The sequence below is a fragment of the Phaethon lepturus genome, unplaced genomic scaffold (assembly GCF_000687285.1).
Source record: "Phaethon lepturus isolate BGI_N335 unplaced genomic scaffold, ASM68728v1 scaffold35728, whole genome shotgun sequence".
Taxonomy (NCBI): domain Eukaryota; kingdom Metazoa; phylum Chordata; class Aves; order Phaethontiformes; family Phaethontidae; genus Phaethon; species Phaethon lepturus.
The window spans coordinates 22,047-46,247 of record NW_010558913.1 but is presented as its reverse complement, the minus strand read 5'-3'; the positions used below and the strand labels follow the sequence as shown (position 1 = coordinate 46,247).

Below are 24,201 nucleotides of genomic sequence, written 5' to 3'. Positions count from 1 at the left end.
CGCTCGCGCTGCCCGGGAGTGCCGGCGCGATGTCGGGCTTCAGCCCGGAGCTGATCGATTACTTGGAGGGGAAGATCTCCTTCGAGGAGTTCGAGCGGCGGCGAGAGGAGCGCAAGAGCCGCGAGAAGGGGAGTGTGCCCCGCCTGAGAGCCCCACGGCCCGGCCCGGTCCCTCCATGACAGCACCTGGCAGCACGCGGACCGCCTCAGGAGCAGCGTGTCTTCCTCTTTCGCGTGTGTGGGCCTGTGTTAAGTGCTGCTGTGCTCAGCTATCGATTATGTCTACATAATTGTTAATTTCCTTGCAAAAACTGTAAGAAACTAGCTTTAATTTGTAAAGGTCATGAGGTACTGGTAGAGCAAGTTGTTTGGGGGAGCGCCCACCTTTCAGAAGTGCAGGATGATGCCAGGGTGGCTTGTGTCCCTGGACTTGGCAAAAGCTAGTGGTAGTTACCTTCAGGCACCATCATTAATTTCTTCTTTAGGCTGGAACAATGAGCAGAAGCGGGTTTTGACATAAAATTAACCAGCATGTAATGCTACCGCTCCTCCACCATCTTCTGTGAGAGATCTAAGGAGGAGACCCAGTTAGACTCCCTTTGGTAATCGTTGTGGTTTCTTGGCAGCAATAAACACAGGGAGAGAGGCACAGCTTTGTGTCTAAAAGTAATCAGATGGAGGTATTATGAGAAATTCTGTAGGCTTGATTGGAGTGTTGTAGTTAACTTTGCTATCTGCATGTCAAGATGCAGCTGAATTTCTATATTTCCTGGTCTTCAGAATTTTCAGTAGAACTCAGTTGTCAGGGACAACTGATATTCTAGGGCAACCTTCTTACTGTCTTAACAAGTGCTATTTTGATATTTCATTTTGTGTTTAAAAAGGCTGGCTTCTAAAAGGATTTGTCACACGTTTGTAACTTTTTTTTAATATGATGAACCATGTCATCTTACCTCACTGTAGTGCCAGATAGGCAATGGACTAGTCTCTTCAGGCAGAAGTAATGTGAACAGTTACCATCTGAGTCACCTCACACCGATAAGAATATAAGTGTTTTTAAAGCAAATAATGGTGCGTTTTGTTCGTTTAAAAAGATAGCGCTTATTCCACCTGTTTCACTAGCAGTGCAAAACCTGGCAAACCCGTGGTCTAAATGCTAATTGTTGATATTAGGGAAAATAGGAATGAGTCATATTATAAAGCTGATGACTAATATTGTTGGTGTACATAGGATGGCGAAAATGCGTCTGCTGAAGAAAACACTGAAGATGTAGAGGCTCCCTCTTCATCCAGAAAAGCATCTGGGAAATCCCAAAGTCAGGATGAAACTGATGGTAAATGTTAACATTATAATTTCAGTGAAAAATGTTTTTAAAAGGTTGTTGAAAGCCCTTGTTCTTTGATAGCTGGCTGCTTCTTTTGAACCTGTGGGTGTTGAAGCACATCATTGGAATATATATCTTTTGTAGGATGTTCCAAGCCACAGCCAGGATTTTAACTTTGTTCTACCTTTTTACGGGGCTGGATCTGGCCAACTGGTTATCTTTTTCTGAGAAACCCTCCATTTTCCGCCCCCCCCCGGCTTCTTAACCACGTGGTCTCAATGGTTTACTTTTTCTAAAGTTACAAATAATTTTTAACTTGTAATTTTTTAACTTATCTCAAAAAGTCTTCTGTCTGTTTAGTTTTGGCTTTTTTCCTGTTCATCTCTTTGCTAGTCTTTTGCTGAGACGTGAATGTTTCTGAATATTTGATTCTACTGTATGAGCGTTGCCTTCTTTCATTGTCATCCAAAGTGAAGTAAAATAGCTAAAAGGAGGAGTTTCTTTTTCTCTCTTTCTTTGCATTTTTCCTCCTGCTCAGTTATCCTTTGTCCTGTTTAGAGTGCCTACATTTATTTCTTTTCTTATTTTCTGCTGGATATTCCTAGCTACAGATTCCCTGGCTGGCTTTCTCTGTGCAGTTACTGGGATGGTAATATTTCCTTAGATGCCTTAGCAATATAAGCTTAACTTCCCTGGGGTTCCTACACCGTGAAAGAACTTGCAGGAAGTGGTAGGAGCAGCACTTGCCTCTTTAGTTTGTGTCAGTGCTGGTTGATCCCATGCCTCAGGGCCTGGATTTGAGCTCGGGTTTGAGTGTGCTGCGGTCTGTCAGACACCTTCTCTGATCTGAGAAGCTGTACTCCATGCACCGGTCAGGGCATATTCTTGTGGGATTCGTCATATATTCATATCTCACAGCACTGGCTGTGAGATAACAATGCAACTTTTGATCTCTTTGTTTTGGTTCTTAGACTCCTCTTGCTACTTCCACTGCAAATTCTCATTATTCTGTTTGTTTGGGGTTTTCTTCCTTTTCTTAAATTTCAAAAATAGGCCTTAAATTGTCTCACCAAAAACATGCATCACTGGTGCCTCGATTTTGAACGTATGGCCAGACCTTGTCCTAGAAGGACAGAAAATGAACACTGGAAGTGTGGTCGGAGCCACATATCTGTGGTTTCTTGTTGACTTCTTTTTGCTGATGCCTCTGAAATATTTCCAAGGTGTTCTTTTCTGCCCTGCATTCCACCTTTAAAAATTTTTGTGATAGTGTTACTTCTGCTCTTACCACAGAGAACACAGAAGACTCAAGAGCAGTCAGAATCAAGGACGCATTGACAATATTTATCAATATTTAAAGAGTTGCTATTAGAATCAGACTTAGGATATTCAGAAGAAAAATGTTAGAAAAGATCATTGTTAAAATCGCTTTTGATATACGAATCTTCAGAGATAATCTGCTACAATCTTCAGATGATTCCTGCGGCCAAGGAGACTGAAATAAAAGGGAAGATAAATTAGTAACTTTTTTTTTTCTGACAGGGGGATGAAAAGTCTTGATTTTTAGATGCTTAATTTCCAAGTCAGATTAAAAATAACCAAATAGATCCAAGTCAGGAGAAAAACCAACAAAACAAAAGATAAACTCAGGTGTAGTACCTAATTCCCTCTTGTATATAGGCAATACATGATAGATTTATTTTTCAGTCCCAACTTGATACTGTGGTTATTCTTGTATCAAATATTTAGATACCCAATCCCCCAGCTGAAACCGTTGAACACTACATATTTTGATGTTTTGCATAGATATAGACCTGTGGGCCATTATAACCCTGAGTTAACTTAGTAATGAAAAGTTGTAATTAATGAAAAAAAATTTTTTTTAAATTATATGCTTTAAGCATATTTATTTGGTATATATATCATCATATTCTTATTTATTTTAGAGAATCTTGTTATTTGTTTTTCTGGAGAAATGTGAATAGTCTGGATTTTGCATTTACACATGTTAAAAGGTACTTATTGTCATGGATAGAATGGTTACAAGATCTTGTTTTAAATTACTTCTAAAAATTGGTTGCTGCATTGTTGTTTAGTGTAATTGTCTGCTCACTTAGCCTCTTCATCTGAAAAGCTTTATTCCATCCAACCGGTTCAGTGCTCGAAAATTGCTTAATATGCGTCTCTTGCATGGATTGAGAAAAATGTTGAGTAACCTATTGGTTCATTCTATGTGTTCCTCCATGCTTTCATTTCAAATATCCAAAAAATGTTAGAGGCTGGGGTATACTAAGTATTGGTGATGAATAACAGAGTGTTTTAAAACCAAAGAGGTTGTTAATAGTTTCTGTGCATTTCTGCAGGCCTTTTCTTTATGGAATAGCTGTTTCAAGTGGCCTACTAATTACGAAGAATTCAGTCTTCTCTGCACTTGTCCTGATAAGCAGCATGTACTCTTGATTATATCATAAACCTTTTTTGCTTCTTTCTCAACCAGGAGAAACTTCAGACGGCGTCAGTAAATCTGTTCATCGAGTCTTTGCGTCCATGCTTGGGGAAAATGAAGAGGAGGAGGATGAAGAGGAAGAGGACGAAGAGGAAGAGGAAGAAGAAACTACTGAGCAGCCCACAGCTGGAGATGTTTTCGTGTTGGAGATGGTACTTAATCGAGAGACCAAGAAAATGATGAAAGCAAGTATTAAACTTTCATGTAACTTCCCTGTACCTCCTGAAGCATAGTGTATAAATGCCAGTTTGTGTGATTTTTAGCTGCCTGCTGAGAAACTTGCCTGAAAATAATTCTGTGTAGGATACTTCTGCTTATGTTGGTGTTGCCTGTCTTTGTTTTTTAGAAAAGTACTGTAGATTATTTTTGAAAGTTTTCAGAGAGTAATGAAGTGAGTTTTTCCAGTGTCCAGATTGTGTTTGTGTTAGGTATCAGAGTTACTCTGTCGTAACTTTGATAATTGTTATGAAAATTATAAAATATTTTGGTTGGTCATTTTAATATTGTTAGTACTTAAAAAACTTTTTACTAGGTTGTGTTAAACACAAGCGTGACTCACATCTCCTGAATTTGGGCACAACTGAATCCTTGGTAGAACTAATATCCCTTTTCCATTTAGGAGAAAAGACCTCGCAGCAAACTCCCTCGTGCCTTGAGGGGTCTGATGGGAGAGGCCAATATCAGGTTTGCTCGAGGAGAGCGTGAGGAGGCTATTCTAATGTGCATGGAAATCATTCGACAGGGTATGTCAGAGTGGTAAAACATTTTGGCTTTAAGGATGGGGTAAAATTACCATGTGCATCTGTAAAATTCAGTGTGGCTTCTCTGATCAAAATACTCAGTACAATGTCACTATATAAGTAGTGTGGAATTAAGAATATGTAGTGCATTTCCTTTATTATTTTGCTTATAAAAAGAAACTAGCATCCTAATTCTGCAGAGGCCTGGACCTTTCTTTAGCTTAACACATTTTGCTTTTATTGTCTTTGTAGAACCAAGGTATAAACATCAGCATGACTTGCAGTGTAGAATAATGCTATAAATGGTTGTTGTTAGGTTTAGTCAGGCTGAGTAATAATTTTTAAGAAGGAATTGGAAGCTTGTCTGCAAGTTTTTTCTGAACTAAAACAGAGCAATGTTGATCTTTCATATAATTCTGATATCTGTCGTTTGCAGAAAGACAAGTTATTTGTTTTCAAGGTGGTTTTAAAACAATAGTTCTTAATCATTTTTTTGGTCTTTACACAGCTCCTCTTGCTCATGAGCCATTTTCTACTCTTGCCATGATCTATGAAGACCAGGGTGATATGGAGAAATCGTTACAGTTTGAACTGATTGCAGCTCACTTAAATCCTAGTGATACTGAGGAATGGGTTAGACTCGCAGAAATGTCACTGGAACAGGACAATATTAAACAGGCTGTTTTCTGCTACACAAAAGGTAGAGTAGCAACCATTTTAATATTTTAAAATAAATGTTATGTGCTAATGACAATAATTTTGTTTTCTTCTGCTTTCTAATTTAGCTTGCTGCAGTTTGCTAAGATTCTGGTACCTCTGTCCAGATTTTGGTAAAAGATTCATGATTCTTTAACATAGAATGCCCTTTTCTTACAAAAAGCTTACGTATGTCCGTTAACATTCATCTAGTCAGGGAAATGAATGTGAAATCCATTGTTGCCTTTTGCTTTTTCTCGTAGCTCTGAAATACGACCCAACCAATGTGCGTTACCTATGGGAGAGATCAAGCCTGTATGAGCAGTTGGGGGAACATAAGATGGCTATGGATGGCTACAGGCGGATTTTGAATCTCCTCTCTCCCTCTGATGGAGAGCGCTTTATGCAGTTGGCTAGAGACATGGCAAAGTAAGTTGGATTTAAAAATACTGTGATTTGGTTTTCCACAGTTTCTTAAAAACTGGTATTAATAAGCTCTGCAGCTGATTCAAGCTGGGTATGTAGCTGAAATGAAGGAATGCAGGTTGTTTTTTGCCGCGGGTGACCCACACACAAGCATGCACTCCTCAACTATTGCAATGTTTCCAAAGCCTGACATGTGGGAATTATCCTGTGTAGGATCAATGTGTCAGCGTAGAAGTGTTGCATTCTCTTAGAGTAAGAGAACAAAATGCAAATACCGTTTACCGGAAAAATACCAATAGTATACAATTGCATACAAATGCAGCACATTTTTAATCTATATAATGTAACTAGAGACCTGGAAACCTTATTGCCAGCAAATCAGAATGAAACAAAGTATTCAAGTTGAAATACAAACTATCTGCAACAGAATGTAGTTATCTGTCATTTGTGATTCATTTCTGGACCAAGTAGAAATCTGCCTCCCCTTTTCTGCTAATGAGAGCAGATCAAGTCATAGAAGCTTGCCTGAGACAGAGAAGGCTTGTGGTTAAAGTGTGTAGCTCTCTGACCATAGATTTTAGTAAGTTGTTTAACTATTTTATATCTCAACTTTCTCATGCATAACTTGTAGAATGCTGTTATTGGCCTGTTTCAAAACAGTTTTAAGTCATTTGGTCTTCGTGATTGTGACATGCACCAAAAAAATGCAAGGACATGTATCGTAACAATATTTCTATTGAAGATTTTTCTGAAACCAGTTTAATGCGATACATTATTGATAACCTGGCTCAAGGTGGGGGGATATTATGATGAAACTCCAGTTATGTAGTAGCATATAGGGGAGAAAAAAAGGGTAATTATTTAAAATACATAAAACTTGTCAACAGTTGTAAGGAAAGAAAAAACCACCCTCTTTCTCATTGTCTTTTGTAACTTAGTCCTGCTAATAATGAAATTATTTGCTAATATGCAAAAATAAAAGAAATATGAAAATCCTTTTGCTAGTGTTCAAGGAGTGGTCAAACATTGGAACAGGCTGCCCAGGGAAGTGGTGGAGTCAGCATCACTGGACGCATTCAAAAAATGTGTGGATATGGCGCTTTGGGACATGGTTTGGTGGGCATGGTGGTGTTGGGTTGACTGTTGGACTTGATGATCTTAAGGGTCTTTTCCAACCTTAATGATTCTGTGATTCTATGAAAGCACATATTGTCAGTTATCTCAAATACTTAGTGTCTCATATCTGTGTTTTATAGGAGTTATTATGAAGCCAATGATGTGACCTCTGCCATTGAAATAATAGAAGAAGCCTTTACTAAACACCAGAGCCTTGTCTCCATGGAAGATGTTAACATCGCAGCTGAACTATATATTTCTTCCAAACAGTATGACAAAGCATTGGCGGTATGGAGAATTAAATGTATTTTTATACTGTGTTCAGCACCTCTTTGTCAGTCAGGATGGACAGTTTATATTCCTGCGGTGCTTAAATATGGTCATTTTTCTATAGTGATAGAGCTGATCAGATACAGATTGCTTTCTGTTAGTTCTGTAGTAAATAGCATTGAAATTAACAGCTTGATTGAGTAAGTTGGGGGCTGATAGATTTGTATGCCGTTCCAGGCAAAGGGCATTCTCTAAGCTGGAGGTTAGAAGGGTGACACTGAGTGGTCTAATGGTTCAAATGCAGACCCTCATGCTTTATCTGGCGTACTTGTGTTGCAACTAGTAACTTATGTATTAATCATAAATTCCAGAAAGACAATACATCTTGACTCTAAGGGATCACGAATTGCAGAAGATCACTTATTTGCTCCTGATTTGTTGTAGCAGTTCTTAATCCTCACTTTTGAGGCATGTTTCTGTATTGATTTGGTCTGGCTTTGAGAGAAAGGACTTTAGTATCTGGCCATTGTTATATTTTCCAAGATAGATTGAAGAGACACTATTGGTTGGGACTTGTGAACATTCTTACTTGCTGCTATTAAATTACATCTTTTTCTTTTTTTTCTTATTAAGATTTTATTTAGATCTCTCTCTGTCAGTGCAAAGCATCATGAGCCAGCAGACAATTCCTCTGATCCTTCTCTGTACTTCTTCCCATTTTAAAACTCAAAACAGTCAATTTTATGTACACAATATTTAGCTGCCAGATTTATTAATACAGTACTCGGTCATAGAGCTGTTCCTCTGTTTCTTCTTGATGGTTCTTCTTGGGTCTATTCCTGTGATGGTGTTTCTTGTTCCTGGATAGCTGAATCTGTATTTGAGCCGGTAAACTGAGCCTTTAAAAAAGAATTACCTTAATACAATCATCTGGTATGTTCCTTGAAGGGCCATGTACTTTGTGTTTGTCACTCTTGTTTTGGCAACAGTAATGACTTAAGTATTTCTTTTCTATTCATGAACAAAAATACTGAACTGCATTGGGTCTGAGACCAACACTCCTTTAGGCTTCTGCATTTCTCCCCTCACAGCTCCCCATTGGCAAGTGAATGTCTTGAATTGTCTGGCTTTGGTTTCTATTTTTTAAATTAGGTGTTGTATTGAATTATACTAGTTTATTGAGGTCATGATGTGTGTGACCAGGGCTGTTGTAAAATGTCTGTATGTAGCTGCGAATTTTATTTAAATTTTTTTTTTTTTTAACTGAGACAAGCAATACAGTTTCCTCGCTGTGTATTAGGCTGAGGAATCCTTGGAGCACTTTGGAAAGATCTGTGGAGACTTAGCAGTTTACCTGGTGCTTTGCTTTCTTTTTCGATCTCCCAAAAGGCACTAAAAGAAGCTATAAAGGTTAAAAACTTTTCTAGTTGTGGTGAAAGTAACTGTTGCATTTCCTAAAGAGATATTGATTGGATCATCTAAGTAGTCCAAAAATACTGGACAAAGACATAAGGTGACCAAACTCAATACCAGTCAACTAACCCCATGTGAAATGAATGCAGCTGTTCTTCTGATAACTTTTGTGATGTCTAAAATAACTGCCATGTGGGCTGGATACTCTATATATCCTTTAAATCTTTAAAATTATCTGAGTTATTCGTCTGTTTTAGGTTATTACGGATTTTGCAGGAATTGTACTTGAAAAGAAAGTATCAGAAAAAAGTCCAACCGAGGAGAAAAAAGGTAAGTAGCTAACAAGCGGTTAGTATGACCCTGCTGTTCATTTAATAGGACATCTTTCTTTCCGTTACCTTTTCGATTCATGGGTATATTTTGATGCATGTTGACAGGCTTTTCTCTTTTGAAACTTTTCAGTGTTTTTAATGAGTTACATGGCATGACCTTGGCTTTCTATAAGGAGTTAGTCTGATGTTCAATTAGCCCTGCTGACTCATTAAGGACAAGGACTGCTCTCCAGGCAACTGGAAGCCTTTTAAAGTTCTAAACATTCCTCTGAGTGATCACATCAGACCACTTATTTCTGCCAGCTAAATAGCTTCTGAAAAAAATTAGATAAGCTTAGTGGCATCTATACTTAAGAATATCAACCTTTGACTTGAGACTAATATTCTTCATAAACCCTACTTCTGTTATTAAACATTTAAATGTTTTGGGATATACAAATCTAGGGATATTAGCTTGTAATTGAATGAAGTAGGTTGTCTTTGAGAAACCTGCTTTGTGGAAGTCATTGCTTAAGTCTGAAAATGTCTGTTTGGGCTGTGAAATGATCACAGCATGCCAATTCCATAAGCAGTCTGTTCTGTGATTAAACTGGTTGGTTGTTTCAGCAATCTGGTCCAAACCCAATGTATAAGGTATTTCTGTTGCCTTTTTGCTTTAATGGACCAGGTAAAAATACAGTTGATCAATGACTAATTGTTCTGATGGAGACTTTTAAGACGTAAGTTATAAGAAGCAAAACGATAATGAGTCTAGGAATTACAACACAGTGTTGCCATGTTACCTGGGGTATGTAATTTCTTAAAACAAAGCTTCTAAACTACCCAGGAGTTTGGTTCCCCACCCTCTTTTGCTTTATATCTTTTTTTAATGCTTCCTGCTCTGCTGTCCTTCAAAAAAAAAAAAAATAAAGTCCACGTTTCAGAGTAAGCTACCAATCGATTATGAATTCAAAAGCAAATAACTTTTGGCTTAGCTGGTGCTACTAGGGTAATCTGTTAACCTTTTTAAAAAAGATACAGGGGCAGTGGCAGAACCTCAGGAAAACCAGGAGGCAATGGCTGACGACCAAAGTCATCCAGTTGCTGAATCCAGTGCTGCAGGTAAGTAACGTAACTTTTTAATTTTGTACAAGTCTATGAACCGATCATATGCTCAGGAACCACGTTGCAATCACAAAAATTGGGAAAGATTTCTAACACCAGAGAAATAGGGCTTTTTCTAGAAAAGGTTTCTTGTATACTGTTGTCTTTACTCAGAACTTACTTCTAACCCAGCCAGCCACCAAAACCAACAGCATTCTCCCAGAGCTTACCCACTTTGAAAGAAAATTTTTCATTTTGTAAGAGTTTATCAGTAGGTGAATAGTCTCATGCTGGGTAGTAAGATGTGCAGAGAATCACAGAATCATTAAGGTTGGAAAGGATCTTTAAGATCAGAAAGTCCAACCATCAACCCAACACCACCGTGCCCCCTAAACCATGTCCCAAAGTGCCCCTCCACACGTTTTTTGAACACTTCAGTGATAGTGACTCCACCACCTCCCTGGGCAGCCTGTTCCAATGCTTGACCACTCTCTCTGTAAAAACATTTTTCCTAATATCCAATCTAAACCTCCCCTGGCACAACTTGAGGCCATTTCCTCTCGTCCTATCACTAGTTACTTGGGAGAAGAGGCCAACACCCTCGTCGCCACAACCCCCTTTCAGGTAGTGGTAGAGAGCGATAAGGTCTCCCCTCAGCCTCCTCTTCTCCAGACTAAACAACCCCAGTTCCCTCAGCCGCTCCTCATAAGACTTGTGCTCCAGACCCCTCACCAGCTTCGTTGCCCTTCTCTGGACACGCTTCAGCACCTCAGCGTCCTTCTTGTAGTGAGGGGCCCAAAACTGAACACAGGATTCAAGGTGCGGCCTCACCAGTGCCAAGTACAGGGGCACAATCACTTCCCTACTCCTGCTGGCCACGCTGTTTCTGATACAGGCCAGGACGCTGTTGGCTTTCTTGGCCACCTGGGCACACTGCCGGCTCATATTTAGCCGGCTGTCAGCCAGCACCCCCAGGTGTTGAATGATTAATTAATCTGCATATTGTGATTTGCAGTAATTGGATGTGGATGTAGAAGGTAAAGGGGAGCCTTATGTTGGAACTCATGGTTTCCTCAGGTTATTGCAATCACCCTTTGTATGTCTGGTGTAAGAAATAAGGTGAAGGAGAACTTAAACACAGGCTATTAAGGAGGTGTCATGATGGCATGTGAAGGAAATATGATAATGGAGTTTTACTGTGTGACCTTCAACTTGCTAGCATTGTCATGGGTAACTCCTTCGTCTTGTGTTTGCATTCGTGTCAGATTGCATTGAATGCGATGTGAATTGATGTGATTCTATGTGTTGTGTAAAGTTCTGTAGTGAACTGTTTTTAACAACGTACCCAGCCAGATCCCTGGTACATAGGACTTAGCTTAATAAAAACTAATACCTTAATAACAGGGTATTTCATTCAGAAAGCAGGGCGAAGCGGGTACGGGTGCATAAATTGCTGAAGCAAAGCTTTATTAAACAGTGACGTCTTAAGAGGGTGAAGGCTCTAAGCACATCCTATGGGATCCTGCTGTTGAAATCGATGCAGACTGACAGCACTTGATACTTCAGATGAAATTATTAGGATCAGAGACAGTAGAAAGAAGTTGTTCCAACTATTGGGAAAGATACAACAGAAGGGGAGAGGCCAGGCCTATACCAACATTTGCTAGCGTTGATGAGGATGTATTTTCTTCACTGGAGCTGAACATGGCCTGGATATGGGATATGGAGCTTGTGAAGTGCTTGTTAAAGCCTATGGGTTCAGAAAGAAATTCTTTATCTTCTCACAGCTGTGGAGAAGGTCAGCTGCTGCATACCTGAGGGTGTTCCCATAGACATCACGGTCAAGCTGATGGTATGCTTGGTTCACTTGAACATCCTAGAGCCGCTCAGTGTAAGTAGAAACCAACTCAGAAGTTGGGGGATGTTCTAATAAATTACCAAAGCAAGTAATTTTTCCTGTCTTTGTATGACTGAGGTCATTGAGAGCGCTCTGGAGATTCTTTTTGCTTCCCTCCCACTCTGAGAGACACCTAGCAAACCTCTCGTAGCAGAAATACTATTTTCGTCCTTATAGATTATGCCTCTAGTGGAAGTGTTACTAAAGCACAGTAAATCACAGCCTACGTGCTGTGGAAGGCCCAGGACCACAGGGCAAAGCTGTTGAACACTGAGGATCACATCTTCGCTTTGTTTTAAAGCCCTACTAAATCTGAAGACTGTTCTTTCATGAAGAGCACTCCTCACTGATGCGCACTTTCACCCATTGGATGTGAACTGTCTAGAATAGAAAAATGTGGCTTTTTCAGGAATTCTGAAATTCATATCTTTATTTTTCACCTTTAAACTAATATTTAAATAAAAGAAGTGTAGTTCAGAATGGAAGTAGAATAAAAATCATTGCATAAAAATGTAAGCTTCCAATAACTGTATCTTAAGGAAATGTTCTCATTGGTAATTTGTGCTTGTAGTGTTTTGTGCATTTTTTTTAAAGCCTCTTTTGACCACTCTGGTGGAACAAAATCCAGAAGAAATGGGCGACTTGTATTTGGATGTCGCAGAGGCATTTCTGGATGTTGGAGAATACAACTCAGCACTGCCTCTCTTGAGTTCCCTTGTCTGTTCAGAACGATACAACTTGGCTGTTGTCTGGCTTCGGCATGCGGGTGAGAAGAGCAGGTGGTACTGAGGGATGATAATACAGTGATGAGCATTTCCAGGGACCTTTATCTAAGATTACTGGAATTTTAGATTCACATGTTGAATGATAATTAATATTTGCAAAACCATAATTGGATCTTATTATGAGAACACTGACATGGAGCATTTTCTTGTTCTTCGTATAGATTGAAATTTGCTTCACCTAAAAATACTTTATTTTCATGTAAGTGAAACAGCATCTATTCTGCATTCCATCCTGTGTCAACTGGTGATGCTTTAAGTGAAACTGTGGATGCATCAGTACATGTTTCTGAATATCTTCGCTTTAATAACAAATTTTTTGGGTGGTTTTAACTGAAGAAGTATCTGAAAAGTATGTTAACTATTTTGCAAGCTTTGAAATCTTCTTTTTCTGCCATTTAAGTGTATTGTGTTGTTTATGGTACTTCTAGAGTGCTTGAAGGCTTTGGGACACATGGAGCGTGCCGCAGAGAGCTATGCCAAAGTTGTTGATCTTGCTCCATTGCATCTGGATGCAAGAATCTCACTTTCAACACTTCAGCAGCAGCTGGGCCGACCTGAGAAAGCTCTGGAGGCTCTGGAACCAATGTATGATCCAGACACACTGGCTCAGGATGCTAATGCTGCCCAGCAGGTGGGTAAAGTGTTCTATGCTTCCAGTTTAGGATATATTGTTCTGCTAAGCTATGGTAGTGGTCAAAGACGTCAGCTTTATAGGACCAGGGATTGAGACTTACTTATCTACAGCAGGGTGAGCCTTCAGAGCGCAGCGAGTGATTCACTGCCGAGTATCAGGGATGGGTCCTCATGGCTCCTTCTCCCTGACCATTTTGTCAGTATTTCCTCTTTCCCACCTGATCACGTCTGTGTGATGTACAGCCTCTGGGCCACTGAGAACCAGTCTGGACACCAATTACTTTGCTTCAAGTTGACCAGCAGTTACTACATACGAGCTACATGGTTTGGCCTCTATTGATTATAACTCACAGCATAGCAAAGGTTCTATATCCCTTCTCCAGCAGCACCTTTGCTATAGGTAAGATTTATGCTGAATTTCTCTGAAAATTGAGAATTTGAAATAGTAACTACTGCAGGGCAGTTTAGGGACATCTTAACCTGCTGCTGCTAAGATTCTTACAGCTTTCTAGAAGCTTCTACAATCCTGTTAGTACTGTCCTCAGTCAAAATTTTGTTTTATAAACTCACTCTCTGTGTAAGAGTTTGAATACTAATGTTCAGTATTATCTAGGAATTAAAGCTACTCCTACATCGTTCGACACTCTTGTATTCCCAAGGCAAAATGTATGGTTACATAGACACTTTACTGACGATGCTGGCAATGCTGTTGAAGGTAAGCCGATCTTTGCAGCTATGCTTTAACAGTATATGAGTTCTGAGTTGGGCAGCTATGAGTTGGGTTAAGACAATCGACAAATAAACTCGGGAGGAAAGCTAGTGGATTTTATATGCAAATGGTTTCATAGTTTTGTTAGATAATAATCTTGCAGGGAATCTGTGATACTGGTGTTGCTGCCTGTAGTGTTCAGAACAGAGAACCCCTTGTGCGTGTAGTTGTTAATACAGTGACTTGAACTCCCTGTTTCTCAGTGTACAAAGAATACTAAAGCTGCTTCTTAACTTTTTAGCAGTCAGCATAGTGCTTTCTTGAAATGTTGATACTGGCTTCTATTTCAGCAATTTTCTTTTGAATTTCTTAATTTTTCTTTTAATGTTTTCTTGTGATAAAACGACCAAAGAATTTGTTTTGCCAGTAAATACCGTGGTAGTGGTTTTGTGTTAATTGGTTTTTGTTTGTTTTTAAGTAGGGAGGGGAATATTTAGTAGACCTCAATTTTATCCATCTGGTCAGAGCCATTACTATTGTGTTACACTGGTTGAATAGCTGACTATCCACATATTTCTGAAACCGATACAGTAAGGCATTCACTGTTCTTGTTATGCCTCTGTGCAAATAGTTTTGATTTCAGTATATACAGGGATGTTCCAATCCCAGGAAAAGTCTTCTAAGTCATTTAAAGAGTTTGTGTCTTTCTTTTGCATAGCCCAGTTTGCACCGGAGCATGAGACAGTGTAGAGATAGTACTCCTCTTGGGAATGTTCTCTCTCAGGATCTTGCTCTGTTGTGGTGTTTCTAAGTTGCATGCAACGTGAGCAAGACGGATCAGCCATAAAGCTGCCTTTGTTATAGCATGTATTAATGTAATCTGAAATGCTGCCCTTAAATTTGTTTCTAGGTAGCAATGAGCAGAGCTCAGGTGTGTTTGATATCTAGTTCCAAATCTGGAGAGAGACACCTCTATCTTATTAAGGTGTCAAGGGATAAAATTTCTGACAATGACGACCAAGAGACAGCAAATTGCGATGCGAAAGGTAACAAATGTTTATTAAAACCAAAGCAACAAGATGAACTCCTTAGTTCTGAAAAATGAATTAAACATTACTATTTTGCATGCCAAGTCCATGCAGTTCATGTTAACATCACTTTATTTCTAGGACAAAGAAGGCAGCAAAAATGAAGATAATATAACTTAAGTGAACAATCCTCATTCCGAGAAAAACAGTAAGATTGCAGAATAATTTAGATTGAGAAGGACCTCTAGAGATCATATAGGCCAACATTCTCCTCAGTGCAAATATAATACATGCAAATCTAGAACGTAATAGAAGTACATGTTTTAAAAGTGGTGTGATTTTTTTTTTTTTTTTTTTTAAACTGGCCCAGACTCAGTTGAGCCACACTACAGCTTTTTAAGAGCCGTTTGGTGGGTTAGGAAGAGTAACTTTAATGCCTTCATGGAGTATGTTTACAACTTAAACTGTGTGTATTTCTTGCCATTTGTCCCCAAGTTTTGTCTGTTTTTTTGCTAGTATTTTACAAATGACACTTAAACTGAAAAGAGTAAATATTTTATCTTTATTTTACCTATTAATGCTGAGGTGTTTTTGAAAAGATCAGTTTGATGTATGCACTCTTTTTGTTTTTAAAAAAGTTTAGCTCTCGTTTTAATTTTCTCAATTTACTGACTTGAATATTTTTAGCGATTTTTGCTGTTCTCACGAGCGTTCTGACAAAAGATGACTGGTGGAACCTCCTCCTGAAGGCAATATATTCCTTATGTGACCTCTCCCGTTACAAGGAGGCAGAGCTACTAGTGGATTCCTCATTGGAATATTATTCGTTTTATGATGATAGACAAAAGCGCAAGGAGCTGGAATACTTTGGGCTCTCTGCGGCGATTCTGGACAAGAACTTCAGAAAAGCGTACAACTATATCAGGTGGGGTACTGAGGAGGTAGAGCACTCTCTTCTGTAGTTGCTTCCGCTGAGGCTGTAGTCCTACTGCTGCAAGTATCACTGAAGGAGGCAGGCTGATGCTGTCCAGCTTTCGCCAAAACAGATAAGGCTATTGAAACTAAAAGAGCTTTTCGTTCAAAAAAATGCATAATGCATTTTGTTGATTTGGCCAGAACTGTTGGTTCTGTCTTTCACTCTCAACTTTGCCTCAGCCTCTGACCTGCTCCTTGAGTGTCTCTTCTCTGTTCTCTTCCCTAAGCTGTTGAGGTTGTGTTGCAGATACAGCATTTACTATAGTATTTACTAATTTTTTGTATACTTTTCATTCTGTAGAATCATGGTAATGGAAAATGTCAATAAACCTCAGCTATGGAACATATTCAATCAAGTTACTATGCAATCTCAGGATGTCCGTCACCATCGCTTTTGTCTCCGCTTAATGCTGAAGAATCCTGATAATCATGCATTGTGTGTCCTAAACGGGCATAATGCATTTGTATCTGGCAGTTTCAAGCATGCTCTTGGTAATGTCATTAATATTCCAATATTAACAAATATAATGAATGGTTTTTTCACAGAAAGAGTTATTGAAGTGATTTTTTCAATACGTCAGAAAATTATAGGTGGTGTCACAGTGTCAGTCTGGTGCTTTAATTATTTTGTACACAAATCAAAGCATCACTAAAGACTTTTCCTAAGAAAAATCAAGCTGGTGTGTTTCAAGTTTAGCACACATTGCAAATATAACCAACTTGCAAAGATAATTGAAGGCCAGTGGTAATAAAGAATAAGAAGGAATTTAAAGAGGAAATAAAGTTGGTTGGATGTTTTAAGCAGGCCTTTGACGTAAACCTACTGCTTTCAGTCAAGCGCTCCAAACGTCACGCTTAGGATGTGTGGCTGCCAGGATATAAATCTCAGCAAGGACTATGTTCGCCTTCTGTGTCCAGTTCTTTTCTGCTTACCTTTTTACATCATGGTTTGCATTTTTCCTTCAGAACCCAAGGAGTGCTCAAAACATAAAATTTTCTTTCCTATTTTTTTTCTTGTGTATTTTGATATGGGTATATTAAACTGTTTCTTTTCTTAGTTCACACTTGTAATTTGAAGATTTTGTTTTTTGCTCTTAAATTCTCAAGGAATGCTTTTCACAGCAAACATCCTGATTCGGTTATTTGCTTTTAGGACAGTATGTGCAAGCCTTTCGTGCAAACCCAGATGAACCTCTCTACAGTCTTTGTATTGGCTTGACTTTCATCCACATGGCTTCTCAGAAATACGTGTTGAAAAGGCATGCTCTTCTTGTACAGGTGAGTTAGTGCAATTATTTTTACCTATAGTGTTTCCTGGCTTTGTATCTTGCAGACGGTTATGGATACAACGTACTCTGTTTAAATAACTTTTAATAACTAATATGGCATTTCAAAAGAGGGAAGTGACCAAACATGAACGCAGGCAAGTATGCTTTTGAACTATAGTTATACCCATCTGAATCTCCTCTTCTTTTAGTTGTGGAGCTTGTTCTGCTGTGTATACAATGATTACTCACATAGATGTTAGCAGCTGCCAACTCTTTGTGAAGATACTACTAATTTCAGTCTTGATGGCTGTAGTCTGGATTTTCTTGCAGATTTTTCTTCTTGCCCTGCCTTGCTCTGGACAAGTGCTGTAAAGTAGAATCTATGCTACGTGCCCTTCATGCACGTCTCATAAACTGCATTGTTGAAGCAAACTTTACAGACTTAGGAAATGTTTTTTTCTCCCGTCTTCCTTTTCTCTTCCCCCTTATAACTCTCTCTCTGTAAAGATCTTGTGAACTCCAGTTTAGGCTACCCTCAATTCTTCGGCTTCCTTACTCACATTTTTCCTTCATCTGCCAGATCCAGTTACAAACCACAGGCTGATTATTCACAAACTGAATCTTGAAAGTAATTTCCTCTACTCTCCACCAAGTGTTTTCATTAACTTGAAATGCCTTTTAATTCCTGTGGCCACTAAGCTCAGACTCAGCAGAATATGGTGAGGATCCTGAGCTCTCATCTGAAATTCCTGAAAAGCTGTAGCTGGCACTGATTTTGACAAAAGCTATAGGTCCTCAGCTACTCCAAAACAAGACCAATTATGTCAGTATCCAACTGAAGACATTTTGAACTTGCAAACTTTGGCCTAATCTTAATATTTTTATGTACTACTTTCTGTAATCAACCTGCCTTTCTTACCTGGGCTGCTATGTTCGTCTTTTATGATGTACTTGAAGAATGTCCTATTTATGTTACCCTGTGGTGACACAGTTTCCTGCTTTCTCGTTTCTCGTTTCTCATTTCTTGCTTACTATATTTGGTATTTTTACATCCTTTTGTGCTCCTATTGAGTTGATTAATAGTTCAACCACAGTGACATACAGGTAACCTTAATTATGATCATTAGCCGCTTGTGTCTGAACTAATTCCTCATGTTGAAGGAACTATCTTCTCTGATTACCAACATGGTCCCTAGAAAGAAAGTCCTCTATTTACAACAGAATCATCACATTCCAAAGTGGCAGCAAAATGAAATCCATGGGGGAGGATGAAAAAGTTGTATCCTTGATTTTTCCCTTCTGAATTCACCTCTTCTATGTATCCCTTCTGAGTTTCCCCCAGGAATCCTTCAGTGTCAGATGAAACACGGCATTTTAATGTAAAACGCTGTATGCCTCTGTCTTTCCCTTTGCTCTGGACGGGAGGTAGCTCTGGTCTAATGCCATTCATCTTTACAGCGTCATAACAAACCTTGAGTTGTGAAGAGTCCGTAACTCAGCAAGCTGGCAGGCAGTGGCATCCTACAGATGAGAAACAAATCGCATCTCCCACTTTACAGCATGTCAGCGCATAAACGAGACTAGTTTGTTCCACCGCTGCCTGGTCACTGTCACTTTGGGTGTTGCCCTGTTTTACGTCTTCTGGGACATCAGCACCCAAATAGGCGCGTAGTCCCTGCTGGGTCCTGCTTCTCTGAACCACATAGGAGGGGGTATTCAGACTAAGGTTGGCAACAAAATTATGCATGCCTGGGATTCTGCTAGTCATATAGTTTAAATATATGAGCATATATTTTAACTTCAAACTGAAAGCAAAATTAGCAAGTATACCACAGAGTGATTTGAATTTAAATTTGCACAGCACTGAAATTGCAGGGTATGAGTTTCCTTTCAAGTGGTGACTTTTCTGGTGACTTGGCAGTAAAACATCTGCTGGCTTCAAGAAGGGACATGAACTCTTGCTGCCTGCTTAGGCTATACAAATTTTTCAAGCCCTTATTCAGTGATGGTTATTTTTGGCCACTTTATAAGATGATATACTGGTAATTTCCCTGATAGCTGGTATTGCAGTAAATATTTATATGTGACACAAGATGAAGAAAAGAATATGCTTGCATTCCAGAAATAATACTTTGATATGTATTTCATGGAGTTCAAAATTTTGTAGAATTCTGAAAAGTTGTAGAATTAAGCTATTTCATGCCACTATCCAAGGCAGAGAGTGAAGGAAAGAGAATGAAGGTTTAGGTTTTTTACCCACTCTCCTTTAAAAAAAAAAAAAAAACAACTAAAAAAAAGTGGGTGAGGGTCATCTTTTACAGATTTTTTTTAAAGAAAAATAAGATCTTGCTCTAGCTTGTCCTTTGGCTGTATGTTTTTCCAGCTGGTCTGCTCTTCTGAACGTGAACCAGTCTTGTGTGTGTGTGTATTAAAGACATAGATATATACTTACGTATTTAGCAAGTTAGTGCCGAAGTCACTAAATAACTGTGTGTTCGATTTATAAAAAAAGAGCTACCCGTTGTTACCCATGGCAGCGAGACTGACAGAGCACGCTTTTCATGGTCTCAACAATCCAATGCGACTTATTTTTTGCCTTCAACTTACATGTGGTTTTGTGCAGAAGTATGAATCAAAAGTTTAAATACATAAATTTAGGCACCTGTTCTCCAGAGTATTTTACTGCCATCTTCGTCAAGGGAACATTCACATATGTGCATAATATGTGTACAGGGATTCTCCTTCCTTCATCGGTACTTGGACCTGCGAGGACCATGTCAGGAGTCTTTCTACAACCTTGGCCGTGGCCTTCACCAGCTGGGATTACTGCACCTGGCAATCCACTACTACCAAAGAGTCCTTGAACTTCCTCCTCTCACCTTAGAGGTTCTGTAGCTTTCTAAGTTATGTACAGAGAATAAAGTCAGGTCAATGTCAATAATTTCTCAGCCGTAGTTAAAATAGGTACATAAAATCTGTGTAGTTGAGTTTCCTTTAATTTGTATTGTCATTCCCTGTCATTGGAAGCCCAGATCTGATTGTCACCCGGTAATGCACTTGTGCATGTGGTAATTTCAAAGACTAATGGGCTGAAATAGCAGCAAAAAGGGTTGCTAAACAACTTTACCTGAATAAGTAGCTGAACTTTATGTATATTACATGCAATAAGTTATAACTGGAAGTTCTATATACTCACCTATGCTGGAGCAGTATGAACCACTATTAAGAATGCCTAAATGAATCTGAGCCATGGTTTTGGCTCTAATTGATCGGTATTAGGTCATCCTAATGGATGTGTCATACATTTACAAGCCCAGTATAAGGGGAAGTGTTTGCCTAGCTTTGGCGTGGGTAGGTAGAAAAATTACAATTGTATTTAGCAAACGGGAGGGTTGGCAAAGTCAGCAACATGGGTGTCAGTCAGCGCTGGGAGTTCAAAGCAGCTTTTTGGGACCAGGTAGAAGAGAGAGGCAGCATTCACATTCTGATTATAGAAACAAATACTTTGCACACAAAGCCACGTTCAGACAGTACTTTCCTATTTTATGAGTTGGCTATCTAATTTACAGCTAATGTTGTCAGTCACCAAAGAGTTATATAATTACATACTCAAAACAAGTGGAAACTCATTAAAGAGGGAGGGCACAAGGAATACTATTGTTTCTATACAACAGAAAGCCTGTATAAACCACGAATGTGATTTGATTCCACTGTAATTGCTACTCATGTTTAAATTTTACACTGTTTTTGCATATAGATAACTTTTTTTAATAATTATTTTTACAGGGCATAGAAGCTGATCAGACAGACTTGAGAAGAGATACTGCCTTTAACTTGTCGCTTATTTATCAGAGCAGTGGAAATATGAGAATGGCTCAAAAGATGTTGTATACTTATGCAGTTGTATGATTTGTGGCAGGTGGAGTTCATACTTTGTGTATCAACCTTTGCATTATGCAGTGCTGGGGCTGCCTGTTTTAGGTATAGCTTTTTCTGTAGGTGGTCAGAGACATGGCTTGTGCTGTATATAGCTTTATGGACTTTTCCCACTTCTGACATTTGAACTGTTATCGCACACGGATGGAAGCTGTCTGTTCCGAGAACAGTGCTGGCATGCTCAAGCGGGTCTGGTGTGAGCTCTTCTCCTTTGATGCATTGCTCTGTAATCGATATTCGGTCTTGTATATAGCATCAAACGGGGAAATCTGAAGCCTGATGTGGTTTGTTGTTTTAGGTTTTTTTAAGAGAAAATTTACAATGTGCAATGTTACAACTAATTACCAGTGAGGTTGTTCAAGAAGCCATATTCGCTGGTGATGAGGGTTTTTTAAAGTGGAGCATTAAATGGACTATAATATAGAAGAAATGGGCTCATACTAATCCCTAGAGGATGGGGAACTCAGTATTTCGAGATCTTTAAAAGCATTCAGGATTTTCTAGGTCATATTCCTAGCAGCTGTTCTATTTGAAGGAGATTGATTTCTGTTTTACTGAAATCAGCGTGACCTTTGTGGTTCTTCTGAACTTGTTAATAAAAATTCTGAGCTTAACAATAATGTGCGCTCATTCTAAGCAAACGTATATCCTACTGAATAGCTTATAGCAAAAATTAATATAATAATATCATACAGCTTATTATTTAACATACATTGCAAATGGTCTGGGGTTTTATTTATTTCTGGCTGTTGAACAGTAGCATGTGATGGTGGAAGCATGTTCCCTCCAACCCAGCAAGAGAAGCAGCATGCAATGCTTTATCATAAATAAAAAGAGTATGTAGTTATATGGATATATGTTATGCGCTACAGCAAAATAAGGCTGAAAATATTTCTCAGCCAGTTAGTTTGCTGAATAGAAAACAAACCATGCTGTTGCCTCCCAAGGACTCTTGTTACTTACAGTTTCACAACTAACTACTGCTCTTTGCTTTCAGCCCACTTTTATATGTATTTGTGTTCCGTAATCATTTCACAAAATTGCAAACAATGATTAAGAAGTGAGTCTTGTGGCATTGCTTAGACTAATTTTAAAGATAAGACAATTTTATCTCAAATCAAACATGAAATTACAACATACTGCACTAGAGATATGCTGGGCCGTAGTGAGAATACAAAGGTAAGAGACAATACCAAGAAAGCCTCACTACCTGGCACAAGGACAGCATGTTTTACTTGGAAATAGTACTTGGCAGCACTGCCTAAATACAAGTCCCATGCCAAGTTTGCAGAACTATAAATTAAATAACCATTTTTGTTATGTTAGCCCAGGGTATTCATAAGCTGCAGAAGGGAGAGAATGACTCCCTTACCTCCATTTCGTTTCTTATTCTTTGCGATACCTCGTCACTGCTTTTGACATGTTTGCTGTATGAACTGGAGGCGACTCACAACATATGTAACAAGCGTAGTATTGTTGCATCATCTTGGGGTAAAAATGCTTCCGTTGAAGCTTTCCTTATTCTTTATTGGCCTTTTCACATACTGTAACCCCACTGATTTTTTTCTTCTTGCAGCAAATTACTCCTGTCCTTTCATACAAAAAAAGTTTATCATGTCTCGGGAAATACAGCCCTCAGCACTGAACTAATGCTTAGAAAACAGAAGGCAGAGATCTAGTACACAGATTCCCTTTGCATTATTTTCCAAAACTGAGTCTGAAATACTCAGAATCCCATTGCTTGTACATTTTTTTAAAATAGACTTGACACAGAGGAAGGTTGTGGGGTTTTTTTAAGAATTGTCTTAAAAATTGACCAACATCAAGGCATTACTATTAATTACTTCTGATCCCTACCGCTGCTAGAATTCTGAAGCAGTTTAGTTCTTAAACCTAGGAAGTACAAATCTTTATCATTCATACAAATAAAAAGGAAAAATACAATCTGAATGCTGATGACTTTTAAACTGCTTTCTAAATTGGTTTTAAGCACCAAATAACAGAAACTCACATTTAATTAGACCCAGCCAAGAAAATTCATACTTCTAGCAAACAGTGTTCCAAAAGGATGTTCTAAACAGTTCTGAGCATCTGGAAGGAAGGGATACTACACTTGTCTCAATGCAAATTGTCTACAGCTTTCTCAAATGCTTGTGGAAAAAGACTATGTTTGAAGATAGACAGAACTTGGATTTTTCCTTAGCTAGATCCAACTTGCATTTATGGTTATGAGACCAGCAGTCTTTTACTTAGATTTCACTTCTACACAATATTACAAATACATGACATTGTGATGGTGTAACAGTAACAGATTAGACTGGACAAGACTTCAGACAAAGCACGAGACAAAATACATGCTGCAGGACTGAGCTCCCCAATAAAAAAGTTTAAACAGGCACAGTCCACATGAACTGACCTGCTTTAAGGAAAAGCAAAGCACAGAACATGAGATGCGTACAGCAAATACATATGCTTACCTTGGCTTTAAGTATATCCAGTGATGAAGTTGTGAACATGTACTCCACATTTCATCATTGTACTTTATGTAAGGGATTTACGGGATTTATTTTGGGCTGCGCTATATTCACATTTAGTCTTACCTGGCTGTAGCTTGTTTTAAGGACACTCACAAGAACACAACACTGGGGGAGGTGAACCCAGCACCTTTCCTAATTCTCCTTCACAATAATGACAGTTATTACTGAAATGTAAAATCATAGAAACACAGAACAGTCCGGGTTGGAAGGGACCTTTAGAGGTCATCTAGTCCCACGCCCTGCAATGAGCAGGGACATCTTCAACTAGATCACGTTGCTCAGAGCCCCGTCCAGCCTGACCTTGAATGTGTGGGAACAAACAGCAAAGCAGGAAAAGCTTGAAATCCAGCCATGGTTAGAATTTTGGGAAAGCTTTCATAAATCAGCGAGAACAAGAGACTAAGAGGGAAAGAACACTAAAATCAATGCCAGTCTCACCTGTCAGCATGTTGGGAATATTCCTCAAGCCTCACCAAGAGAATTAGTAACAGTTTCAGTCAAACACACTACATGTATTATCAACCTAC

The 24,201-nt window shown here is 38.9% G+C and overlaps 1 protein-coding gene across 1 annotated transcript; it reads left to right on the top strand.

Annotated features, from left to right (window-relative positions):
* Positions 1-29: 29 nt before the first annotated feature.
* GTF3C3 (general transcription factor IIIC, polypeptide 3, 102kDa) lies at positions 30-21,202 on the top strand. The gene is made up of 18 exons (XM_010293211.1): positions 30-134; positions 1,231-1,333; positions 3,822-4,015; positions 4,450-4,573; positions 5,079-5,270; positions 5,530-5,695; positions 6,949-7,096; positions 8,749-8,821; positions 11,694-11,797; positions 12,398-12,569; positions 13,017-13,219; positions 13,835-13,936; positions 14,841-14,976; positions 15,646-15,883; positions 16,235-16,425; positions 17,087-17,211; positions 19,935-20,087; positions 20,988-21,202. Exons 1-18 carry the CDS (start codon positions 30-32, stop codon positions 21,108-21,110), a joined length of 2,652 nt encoding a protein of 883 aa, XP_010291513.1. The 3' UTR covers positions 21,111-21,202.
* The last annotated feature ends 2,999 nt before the right edge of the window (positions 21,203-24,201 follow it).